At 39.1% G+C, this 13,411-nt stretch overlaps 1 protein-coding gene across 1 annotated transcript in view; it reads left to right on the forward strand.

The window, feature by feature from the left end:
- cnnm2b (cyclin and CBS domain divalent metal cation transport mediator 2b) overlaps window positions 1-13,053 on the forward strand; it is a 295,147-nt gene extending 282,094 nt beyond the window's left edge. Inside the window, exons 7-8 of the mRNA XM_061880950.1 lie at window positions 2,407-2,585; window positions 9,256-13,053. Of these exons, the coding sequence (XP_061736934.1) occupies window positions 2,407-2,585; window positions 9,256-9,513 (437 nt within the window). The 3' untranslated portion in view covers window positions 9,514-13,053. The remainder of the gene's footprint in view (window positions 1-2,406; window positions 2,586-9,255) is intronic.
- The last annotated feature ends 358 nt before the right edge of the window (window positions 13,054-13,411 follow it).

Below are 13,411 nucleotides of genomic sequence, written 5' to 3' on the forward strand. Positions count from 1 at the left end.
ATCTGTCTGGAGCCGCAAAAAATTAAAAGCCTTATATAAGTGTTATAATGAAGGCATCACATGAGGCATCATATATTAGTTATATTAGCCTACTATCAAAGGCTGACACAAATCTTTGTTGACAGAAATGTTGCATTTTCATTTTTATTTTACACATTTTTGCAACGTTGGAAATCATTAGTAAAATGGTGGCTTCTCACAGGATGAGATAACGTCTGGACATTACTGGCTCAGAATGCCCAAAAGTATAGATATGTGTGTCCAAGTTTAAGGAAACGGCATGCTGTCTTCTTCTAATAGATTTATTACCATCTGTGCAGGCTGGTTAACATTTGCTGTGGTCTGGAACAACATGGCACACAAACAACTATGAGAAATGCAGCCAATATTACATACAGATAATGTGTCATGAGACATGCACATATAAATTAAATACACAAAGGACATAAGTAAAGGATATTAAATAAGCTCAAATATACCTACAAATAATCGATTAGCTTGCAGACATGGATTGACCAAATATGCCTGATAAGCACTCCAGCAAATCAATAAAATCCACTAAGCTTACCTTTGTACATTCACGCACAGCATAAAACATTAGGTGGACAAAATGAGACGAAGAAGAAGTGGCATAAAACAATGAGCTCAAATATACCTACAAATGAGGCATAATGATGCAATACGTACGTACAGCTAGCCTAAATAGCATGTTAGCATTGATTAGCTTGCAGTCATGGATTGACCAAATATACCTGATAAGCACTCCAGCAAATCAATAAAATCCACAAAGCTCATATTTGTGCATTCATGCAAAGCATAAAACGTTAGGTGGACAAAATGAGACCAAGAAGGAGTGGCATAAGACACGTCTTTCTGTGGCAGCGTCGGAGAAAGTTGTACATGTAAACAAACTATGATGAGTTGAAGGATCACAAAATCTCACCATTCATTCTTTCCTTAACATGGCTCAATCGTCCTGTCGCCTTAGCAGAAAAACAGCCCCAAAGTATGATCTATCCACCCCCATGCTTCACAGTAGGTATGGTGTTCTTGGGATGCAACTCAATAATGGTAAATGGTAAATGGGTTGTACTTGTATAGCGCTTTTCTATCCCTTTTTAAGGAGCCCAAAGCGCTTTGACGGTATTTCCACATTCACACACTGACAGTGGGATCTGCCATGCAAGGCGCTCACCAGGACCCATCAGGAGCAAGGGTGAAGTTTCTTGCCCAAGAAAACAAAACGGACGTGACTAGGATGGTAGAAGGTGGGGATTTAACCAATAACCCTCAGGTTGCTGGCACAGCCACTCTACCAACTTCGCCACGCCGTCCCCAGTATTCTTCTTCCTCCAAACACGACAAGTTGAGTTTATACCAAAAAGTTATATTTTAGTTTCATCAGACCACATGACATTCTCCCAATCCTCTGCTGTATCATCCATGTATCCATTTTGGTGTAAACTCAACTCGTCCTGTTTGGAGGAAGAAGAATACTGAGTTGCATCCCAAGAACACCATACCTACTGTGAAGCATGGGGGTGGAAACATCATGCTTTGGGGAGTTTTTTCTGCTAAGGGGACAGGACGATTGATCCGTGTTAAGGAAAGAATGAATGGGACCATGTATTGTGAGATTTTGAGCCAAAACCTCCTTCCATCAGTGAGAGCTTTGAATGGTTGACCAAATACTTATTTTCCACCCTAATTTACAAATAAATTCTTTAAAATTCCTACAATGTGAATTCCTGTATTTTTTTCCCACATTCTGTCTCTCACAGTTGAAGTGTACCTATGATGAAAATTACAGACCTCTGTCATCATTTTAAGTGGGAGAACTTACACAATCGGTGGCTGACTAAATACATTTTTGCCCCACCGTATAACATAAACGGTGGAATTTCTAACAAATAGGAAGGTTTGTGTCATGTTTGTTCTCCTACAGAAAGTATATTAAAACAAAAATTAGATTTTTTTCTTTCATCTTTTTCCATTTTCACACATCTCTAAAAGAGGTCCAGGGAGCCACTAGGGCGGCGCTAAAGAGCAGAAAAGTCATTGATGTCTTTTTATTCATCCTTTTTGAGATGAATAAGATTTTTGTCCTGGTACCTTGGAAACACTTTGAGTTTGGACAGTTTCTTAAAGTCGATCATTTTAGTTCTTTGTTTGATTTCTTTGCTTAATCCATGTCAGCATTTAGCGTTTAGTGAAGAAAAGGTTTAAGACGCAGGGTACAACGCTTGGGGGGAAAAGTAGTGTCTTATTTCTAGTCCGCAAAATACGGTAATTATTTACAATGTAAAACGGGGGAGAAACTAGACACATGCTGGTTTGATCCGTTGAATAAAACATTTGACATATATCTGAATGCACTAACTGAATATTTGATCACTTCCCTCGCAGAAAGTAAATCTCCTCCACGGCAGTTTGGGCTCAATCATTCGGACTCTCTGAACAGGAGCGATCGAATAGACGCCATCACACCAACGCTTGGCAGCAGCAACAATCAACTCAACTCCTTCCTGCAGATATACGTCCCCGACTATTCTGTCAGGGCGTGTTCAGACCTGCACTTCATTAAGGTGGGCACCTCCAGGTGGTCTTGGTGACGCTCAGTGCTTGAAGGGAGGATGTTAAAACCTTCAATAAATGTAGGCGGTGTCTTAATGGCCTTAAGCAGAACTTTTTTATTTACATCATTTATTGCTGATATTGGGTTGCCCACATTATTATGATGGATGAATATCAGCAAAGTAGGAATTAATCCTTTTAAATGTAACAATTTGTATTGCTAAGAAAATGTCTATCATCATCGAAATTTAATTTGTACAAACCTCGTTTCCATATGAGTTGGGAAATTGTGTTAGATGTAAATATAAACGTAATACAATGATTTGCAAATCATTTTCAACCCATATTCAATTGAATATGCTACAAAGACAACATATTTGATGTTCAAACTGATAAACATTTTTTTTTTGCAAATAATCATTAACTTTAGAATTTGATGCCAGCAACACGTGACAAAGAAGTTGGGAAATGTGGCAATAAATACTGATAAAGTTGAGGAATGCTCATCAAACACTTATATGGAACATCCCACAGGTGTGCAGGCTAATTGGGAACTGGTGCGTGCCATGATTGGGTATAAAAATAGCATCCCAAAAAAGGCTAAGTAATACACAAACAAGGATGGGGCGAAGGTCATCAATTTGTAACCAAATTGTCGAACAGTTTTAGAACAACATTTCTCAACGAGCTATTGCAAGGAATTCAGGGATTTTACCATCTACGGTCCGTAAAATAGATAGATAGTACTTTATTGACTCCTTCAGGAGAGTTCCTTTAGGAAAATCATCAAAAAGTTCAGAGAATCTGGAGGAATCATTGCACGTAAGCGATGATATTACGGACGTTTGATCCCTCAGGCGGTACTCCATTAAAAACCGACATCAGTGTGTAAAGGATATCACCACATATGCTCAGGAACACTTCATAAAACCACTGTCAATAACTACAGTTGGTCGCTACATCTGTAAGTGCAAGTTAAATCTCTACTATGCAAAGCCAAACCCATTTATCAACAATATCCTGAAACGCTGCCGGCTTGGCTGGGCCAGAGCTCACCTAAGAGGGACTGATGCAAAGTGGAAAAGTGTTCTGTGGTCTGACGAGTACACATTTCAAATTATATTTAGAAACAGAGGACGTGGTGTCCTCCAGAACAAAGAGGGAAATAACTATTCGGATTGTTATAGGCGCAAAGTTCAAAAGCCAGCATCTGTGATGGTATGGGGGTGTATTAGTGCCCAAGGCATGGGTAACTTACACACCTGTGAAGGCACTATTAATGTAGAATGGTCCATACAGGTTTTGGAGTTACATATGTTGTCATCCAAGCAACGTTATCCTGGACGCCCCTGCGTATTTCAGCAAGACAAGTGTTACAACAGTGTGGCTTCGTAAAAAAAGAGTGTGGGTACTTTCCTGGCCCGCCTGCAGTCCAGACCTGTCTCCCATCGAAAATGTGTGGCGCATTATGAAACGTAAAATACGACAGCAGAGACCCCGGAACAACTGAAGCTCTACATAAAACAAGAATGGTAAAGAATTCCACTTTCAAAGCTTCAACACTTAGTTTCCTCAGTTCCCAAACGTTTATTGAGTGTTGTTAAAAGAAAAGGTGATGTAACACAGTGGTGAACATGCCCTTTCCCAACTACTTTGGCACATGTTGCAGCCATGAAGTTCTAATTATTTATTATTTGCAAAATAAAATAAAGTTTATGAGTTTGAACATCAAATATTTTGTCTTTGTAGTGCATTCAACTGAATATGGGTTGAAAATGATTTGCAAACCATTGTATTCCGTTTATTTGTACATCTAACACAATTCCCCAACTCATATGGAAATGGGGTTTGTAACATTATGAGAGGCTTTCTAGACATTAAAATAAGACCTATTAGTCAGTTCTATGCACTTTTGATTCAATATATTTAAACCTCAATTTACAACCTTCTTGACATGGTTCGCTAACCAAACAGTTCATATAGTGAGGCAGAGTTTTTCATATAAAACATGAATAATTGGTTCTAGCCTCGACAAAAGTCCTTTTTTTTTTAAAGTACAAAACCCAAAACCAGTGAAGTTGACACGTTGTGTAATTCATAAATAAAAACAGAATACAATGATTTGCAAATCCTTATCAACCTATATTCAATTGAATAGACTGCAAAGACAAAGACATTTTGTTTTGCAAATAATCATTAACTTAAAATTTGATGGCAGCAAAACTTTGCAAAAATGTTAGCTCAGGGGAATTTTTACCACTGTGTTACATGGCCTTTCCTTTTAAAACACTCAGTAAAAGTTTGGGAACTGAGACGATCAATTTTTTAAGCCTTTCAGGCGGAATTGTTTCCAATTATGGCTTGATGTACAGCTTAAGTTGTTCAACAGTCCGGGGTCTCCGTTGTCATATTTTACACTTCATAATGCGCCACACATTTTCAATGTGAGACAGGTCTGGACTACAGGCAGGCCAGTCTGGTACCCACACTCTTTTACTATGAAGCCATGCTTTTGTAACACATGGCTTGGCATTGTCTTGCTGAAATAAGCAAGACATTGCTTGGATGGCAACATATGTTGCTTCAAAACCTGTATGTACCTTTCAGCATTAATGGTGCCTTCACAGGTGTGTAAGTTACCCATGCCTTGGGCACTAATACACCCCCATACCATCACAGATGCTGGCTTTTCAACTTTGCGCCCCCATAACAGTCCGGATGGTTATTTTCCTCTTTGGTCTGGAGGACACGACGTCCACAGTTTCCAAAAACAATTTGAAATGAGAACTCGTCAGACCATAGAACACTTTTCCACTTTGCATCAGTCCATTTTAGCTGAGCTCGGGCTCAGCGAAGCTGGCTGCGTTTCTGGGTGTTGTTGATAAATGGCTTTTGCTTTGCATAGTAGAGTTTTAACTTGCAATTACAGTTGTAGTGATGAACTGTAGTTACTGACAGTGGTTTTCTAAAGTGTTCCTGAGCTCATGTGGTGATGTCCTTTACACACTGATGTCACTTTTTGATGCAGTACCGCCTGAGGGATTGAAATATCATCGCTTTCATGCAGTTATTTCTCCAGATTCTCTGAACCTTTTGATGATATTACGCACCGTAGATGGTGAAATCCCTAAATTCTTTGCAATAGCTTGTTAGGAAATGACGTTCTTAAACTGTTCGTCAATTTGCTCATGCATTTGTTCTTAAAGTGGTGACCCTCGCACCATCCTTGTTTGTGAATGACTGAGGATTTCATGGAAGCTGCTTTTATACCCAATCATGGCACCCACCTGTTCCCAATTAGCCTGTTCACCTGTGGAATGTTCCAAATAAGTGTTTGATGAGCATCCCTCAACTTTCTTAGTCTTTTTTGCCACTTGTCCCAGTTTTTTTTAAACATGTTGCAGGCATCAAATTCCAAATGGGCTAATATTTGCAAAAATAACGTTTACCAGTTCGGACGTTAAATATCTTGTCTTTGCAGTCTATTCAATTGAATATAAGTTAAAAAGAGTTTGCAAATCATTGTATTCTGTTTTTATTTACCATTTACACAACGTGCCAACTTCACTGGTTTTGGGTTTTGTATTTATCATTGCATATTTATTTTTCATGCACAGCCATGAAATTCTAAGTTAATTATTATTTGCAAAAAAAAAATTAACATCAAATATTTTGTTTTTGTAGTGCATTCAATTGAATATGGGTTGAAAAGGATTAGCAAATCATTGTATTCCATTTATATTTACATCTAACACAATTTAACAACTCATATGGAAACGGGGTTTGTAGTACTGTGTTTTAGTTTGTTATATTCCAGCGCCCCCCGCGACCCCGTAAGGGAATAAGCGGTAGAAGATGGATGGATGGATGGATATTCCAACTCAGTGTTACTGTTCAAACTATTTTTATTGCTAGAGTGGCCAAAAATATTAAATAAATCTTCCTGCCGTCTTCGTGTGGGTTGCGGGGACACCTGACACATGACGCATCATAGCAGCATTGATTTATTGTTTCAACATTTCTGTTGTCACTTGGGCCTTTTGTCGAGTCACTTTTCAGTGCGCTTCTTTGGCTTGTCTGCTGCCCCTGCACGCCTTTCGGCGTCCGGAGCTTGCGTCCGCTGTGGGGGTGCGTCATCGCTCTAGTTTGATACTTTTTTATTAGTAGATTGGTTTGTCGTGCTCTGGTCTGCTGGCCGATGTTTCTTCCTCCGTGCTGCTCTCTCTGGTCGCTCCTCCCTCGCCCTTTTTATATTCTGCCAGCAGATAGACAGATCGTGAGCCGGTGTGTCGTATACGCACCTGCATCAGATTGCCGCTGCAGCGTCGCTCCGCGTGCGTCACACCTCCTCTTGCCGCCGCATGCCCCGCCTCCCGGCCTCCAGGTGGGCCCGCGCTGCCGCTTTCCACCCGTTGTCGGCCCGTCGGCGGTGTCTCTCCACAATCTGTTAAATAAAACTGATGCCCTGTTTTAATGAATGCTTAGGCCTACTATGCTTCAAACACAGTGTTACTTTTCAAAAAAAAAAATGTGATGCTAGAGTGGCCAACAATATTAAATAAACTTGTCAAATAAAATGTATTGCCTGTTTTAATGAACACTTAGGCCTACTATGCTACTATGCTACTTTTGGTCGGTGGTATGTGGGCTGCATCTAGTACTGTGTTTTATTTTGTTTTATTCAAACTCAGTGTTACTGTTCAAACTATTTTTAATGCTGGAGTGGACAAAAATATTAAATAAATCTGTTAAATAAAACATATGCCCTGTTTTAATCAATACTTAGGCCTACTATGCTACTGTTGGTCAGTATTTCTGGACGGTTTATTCAAACACAGTGTTACTGTTCAAACTATTATTTAATGCTAGAGTGGCCAAAAATATGAAATTTTTCTGTTAAACAAAACCTATGCCCTGTTTTAGTGAACACTTAGGCCTACTGTGCTACTATGTTACTGTTGGTCAGTGGTATGCGGGCTCCATCTCCTACTGCAATTTATTTTCTTATATTCAAACAGAGTGTTACTGTTCAAACTATTTTAAAAGCTAGAGTGGCCAAAATGAATAAATAAACTTCTTAAATAAAACATATGCCCTGTTTTAATGAACACTTAAGTCTACTATGCTACTGTTGGTCAGGGTATGCGGGCTGCATCTACTTCTGCGTTTTATTGTGTTATATTCAAACACAGTGTTACTGTTCAAACTATTTTTTAATGCTTGAGTGGCCAAAAATATACAATAAATCTGTTAAATAAAACCTATGCCCTGTTTTAATGAATACTTGGGTCAAATATGCTACTGTTGGTCAGCGGTACATGGGCTCCATCGAGTATTCTGTTTTATTTTCTTATACTCAAACACAGTGTTACTGTTCAAACTATTTTTAATGCTGCATTGGCCAAAAATATTCAATAAATCTGTTAAATAAAACCTGTTTTTATGAATACTTAGGACTACTCTGCTACTATGTTTCTGCTGGTCAGTGGTATGCGGGCTCCATCTACTACTGTGTTTTTATTTTCTTATATTCAAACACAGTGTTACTGTTAAAACTATTTTTTTAATGCTAGAGTGGCCAAATAAAACTGATGCCCTGTTTTAATGAACACTTAGGCCTACTATGCTTCTATGCTACTTATGGTCAGTCGTATGTGGGCTGCATCTAGTACTGTGTTTTATTTTGATTTATTCAAACTCAGTGTTACTGTTCAAACTATTTTTAATGCTGGAGTGGCCAAAAATATTAAATACATCTGTTAAATAAAACCTATGCCCTGTTTTAATGAATACTTAGGCCTACTATGCTACTGTTGGTCAGTATTTTTGGACGGTTAATTCAAACACAGTGTTACTGTTCAAACAATTTTTTAATGCTAGAGTGGCCAAAAATATAAAATAAATCGGTTAAATAAAACTGATGCCCTGTTTTAATGAACACTTACGCCTACTATGCTACTATGCTACATTTGGTCAGTGGTATGACGGCTGCATCTAGTACTGTGTTTTATTTTGTTTTATTCAAACTCAGTGTTACTGTTCAAACTATTTTTAATGCTGGAGTGGCCAAAAATATTCAATAAATCTGTTAAATAAAACCTATGCCCTGTTTTAATGAATACGTAGGCCTACTATGCTACTGTTGGTCAGTATATCTGGACGGTTTATTCAAACACAGTGTTACTGTTCAAAGTATTTTTTTTTTGCTAGAGTGGCCAAAAATATTAAATAAATCTTTTAAATAAAACTGATGCCCTGTTTTAATGAACACTTATGCCTACTATGCTACTATGCTACTTTTGGTCAGTGGTATGCGGGCTGCATCTAGTACTGTGTTTTATTTTGTTTTATTCAAACTCAGTGTTACTGTTCAAACTATTTTTAATGATGGAGTGGCCAAAAATATTCAATAAATCTGTTAAATAAAACCTATGCCCTGTTTTAATTAATACTTGGGCCTACCATGCTACTGTTGGTCAGTATTTCTGGACGGTTTATTCAAACACAGTGTTACTGTTCAAACTATTTTTTAATGCTAGAGTGGCCAAAAATATTAAATAAACTTGTCAAATAAAACATATGGCCTGTTTTAATGAATACTTAGGCCTACTGTGCTACTGTTGGTCATTATGGTGGTACTTGGAGGTTTTTTTTGTGACTTGTGACACGCTTGTTTCCCAGGTGACGCGGCAGCAGTACCAGAACGCCGTGATGGCGTCGCGCTTGGACAAGACGCCGCAGTCGACGGACAGCGAGTTCACCAAGATCGAGCTCACGCTGAGCGAGCTGCGCGACGGCGTGGAGCCCTGCGCCGTGGCCGCCGCCCCGGCCGTGACTGTGCCCTCGGCGAACGAGACGTCCCACCTGCTCAACCAGCAGCACAACTGCGTGGGCGTGAGCCGGAGCAACCACAGCGCTCACAACGAGGGGCCCGTCTAGCCCCCCCTCCCGGGAGACCCCAGAGCCTTCACCCTCCAGTCTGACGGACACACGGCGCAGCGGCGTAGCTAGAGACCAGGGGGACACGGGGGGGGGGTGCCCTCGGACGCTGCCCCCCCTCCTCTCCATTCAGTCAGTTAGTGAGACCCTCCAAGGGTGGGGGAGGTGGGTGTCTCTGCTACACCCTCCTACAGACGGTGCTGAGACTGAGCTTCCATTGCCGTGACTTATAGGACGGAGTTACCGTGTGCATGCATCCCCTCACTCAGGCCAAAGACCTTGGTCCCCCCCGCCCCCCCCCCGGGCCCGCTCCCACCTCCCCTTTTTGCCACACTGCTGTTTGCTTGCACACGTGCAACCAAACACAAAGCGATCCCACCTTTTTTTTTTGCATCTTTCAGGGAAACTCCCATCATCAGCATGGACTCATGGAGCAATGGTTTGGCAAAGACTGCACCAAAAACCGCTTTGAGAGAAACCATTACATCACAAACCAAGAATGTTCTCCTGTATTTATTTATTTTATACTATTGTATGTACGTGTATGGATACATACATATGTAGGGAGGCGTGAAGAAACATGCCCGTGAAGGTGAGGAAGAACATCAACTTCCATGCGTGTTCGTGAGGGGGTGAAGGTCTTTTACAGATACACTATGTACATTACAGATTGTCTTATTTTTACTATTGTATATTCTTAATTGGGCTTTTTCACCCTTAAAAAAGAAAAAAAAAAATCACACTATTGCCTTGAAGAAAAAGAAATCGTTAACAGTAATTATTTTAACAAAGTGCAATGAACAGAAGTTTATTTAAGAGATGATTATTAAAGACTGTATTGTAAATTGACAGATATATTTGTGTGTGTGCGTGCGTGTGTGTGTGCGTGTGTGTGTGAGTGTGTAATTGTGTGTTTGGATGCTACTAAACCCCACATCCACGCGCAAAGTGTCCCTTACTCTAATTGGATGAGCTCGGTCATGTGACCCGCACGTCACGGCATTGAAGTGTCTTGGAGTTGTCATCTTTAATCAAACTTGACTATTGCACAGTATTAATGACCTCATCTAACATGTGGAGCATCTTCTACGTCACAAGGAGAAACCCCAACATTAAAAATGCGGCGTTCCTTTTTTTTTTTTTACTTTCATTTCCTCCGTTTATCCACCACAAAAGGGGGGCCATTCCACCAAATCGATGTCATTTGTAATCTAAAACGTTGGTCTCTATTCAACTGTAAGTCTGGCAATATATATATTGAACTTCCTCTCATCTAAGGCAATATTATTTTGTCCTGGTGACGCACTAAAGTAACAGGACTCAAAGTAACAGGAGTGAGTTTTTAGCATAGAATGATCAAATACATGAACTATAGCCACATAGCATTTATGCTTAAGAGCATGTTAACACAACAAAAACACATGTATTTAAAAAATAAACATAAGCTTTTTTCCAGTTTATTATTGTTTTCTTATTATTGCTTTATTATTAATATATTTTTATTTTATTTTATTATTTTTATTTATTTGAGGGGGGAAGGCCGCACGGTGGGGTAGGGGTTAGTGCGCCTGCCTCACAATACGAAGGTCCTGAGTAGTCCTGAGTTCAATCCCAGGCTCGGGATCTTTCTGTGTGGAGTTTGCATGTTCTATCTGTGACTGTGTGGGTTCCCCCCGGGTACTCCGTCTTCCTCCCACCTCCAAAGACATGCACCTGGGGATAGGCAAAACTAAATTGGCCCTAGTGTGTGAATGTGAGTGTGAATGTTGTCTGTCTATCTGTGTTGGCCCTGTGATGAGGTGGCGACTTGTCCAGGGTGTACACCGCCTTCTGCCCGATTGTAGCTGGGATAAATAAGCACCAGCGCCCCCCGCAACCCCATAAGGGACAAGCGGTAGGAAATGAATGGATGGATGGGGGAAAAAGAACATCCATCCATCCATTTTCTGCCGCTTATTCCCTTTGGGGTCGCAGGGGGCGCTGGTGCTTATCTCATCTACAATCAATTGTATTTCTGGACTGTTTATGTCAAAAGTTCAATAACTAAATGTTTAAAATACATAAATAAACGTAAGGATTTAGTAAACAGGATTGTGCTAAAATGTTCACCTTGTACGGCTCGTAGTAAAATAAATAAAATATTTATCATACCTCTTTTCATATATATATATATATATATATATATGTATATATATACATATATGTATATATACGTTAGGTCAGGAAAAAACACAGGCTATTTCATCCCTACAAGCCTGTTTCGCAGGTTTCTCTGCTCTTCAGGGGATTTTACCTGTGAAACAGGCTTGTGGGGATAAATAGCCTCTGGGTTTTTTCCTGACCCAACGTAGATTCCGCTCTACCCCGATAATGAGCATATATATACATATATATATTTGTGTGTGTGTGTGTGTAATTTTTATTTTTTTATTTTTTTAATGTACTACATGAAAAGTAAAATCTGTACACTGGCAACTCAGTCCCCAGAATTGTCAATGTTTTTTATGTTTTTTACAGTATATTACTGTAAATGAAAAACAGTACCACTGCTTTTTTCCGTTAAAATACTGGTGACTGAGCGGAAAGTTTTTTTTTTTACTGTAAAATCTATACTTGTTGTTTTTACAGTGTATTACTGTAAATAGACATTGATTTTTTTTTTGAACGCTGAAATTTTGACAAATGAGCAGCCTGATTTTTTTTTCTTTTTTCAAAACTATTAGTTTAATATTGTTACAGATTAAAACTACTTTCCAACCTTAAAATCCGACAAATATAACTGACATTACGTTATAAGCATAAACAAGATTATTATTATAGATTCGTACATAAGTCAAGCAGATATTTAAGTATCTTATTTTTATTTCACCAAAAAAAATGTAAAGTATGTGTTACATTATTGTATAATATTGAATAATAATATATATCATTGCATGCAGTACATATATATATTTTTAATGTCAAAAAAGAAAGAATGAATACATTTAGTAAGAGAAAATAAAGTACTTTATTAACGCATATTACTTCCAGGCTTTATGTGGTCCACGGGCCTTGAGTCTGAGACCTGTGGGTTAGCGTAACAGGACTGAGACACGCCTAATGTGTGCATTTAACTCAATTGTTGTTTTATAAGAAAATAAACATATAGTTGAGATGAAGAGTAATACAAATATGTAAAAATATAACAAGAGAGCAATACAGGCGACACATGCTTTTTTTTTTTTTCAAAGTCATCTTTTAAATTGTATCTATTAAATATGCAATCACAGGACACTTTATGAAAAATATATATATTACACAGAGTTAATTTTACTGCGCATTTTAATATTATATTTTCCTGGGCATGCAAACGGCATCGATGAGGTGGAATGGCCCAGATCTTATGAAGGCCCTTTTTTTTTTTGACAGCAGTGAATGTGAAAGTAGTTTTGTGGCGGCCATCACAACACACATCATAATCCATGTTGAATAATTCTTTAGTTACGTCAAAACTCTTGTGTCACAGCTGTTGTGGCTGCCTATTAAAAACATTTACATTGATATTTTGTTTTTGTCTTATTTCGTTCTCATATTGCTTACGGTATCTTCATCCCTTGCACGTAGAACAGACTAGAATCCACCTGGATAGAGGTGGACTAAATAAATGCTGTGCATATGTAGCGCTTTACCATACCTGCACACATTACGTATTAACCTAAGGTGGGGGTTGATGGGGTCCCCCCCCCCCAAACATCAACAACACCCTCGAAAACAGAGTTTGAATTTTTTAAATAATTTTGTCCATGAACGCATCTTCTTCGCGACGTCTGTGTGAGTGTAGTAGAATCCAGTTGTAGTACGCTGGTCTCTCACACAGGCGATCTGGGTTTGAGTCCCGCTCGTAGGAGTAGGAACTAAA

Source organism: Nerophis ophidion, linkage group LG20 (assembly GCF_033978795.1).
Source record: "Nerophis ophidion isolate RoL-2023_Sa linkage group LG20, RoL_Noph_v1.0, whole genome shotgun sequence".
In the NCBI taxonomy this organism is placed as follows: domain Eukaryota; kingdom Metazoa; phylum Chordata; class Actinopteri; order Syngnathiformes; family Syngnathidae; genus Nerophis; species Nerophis ophidion.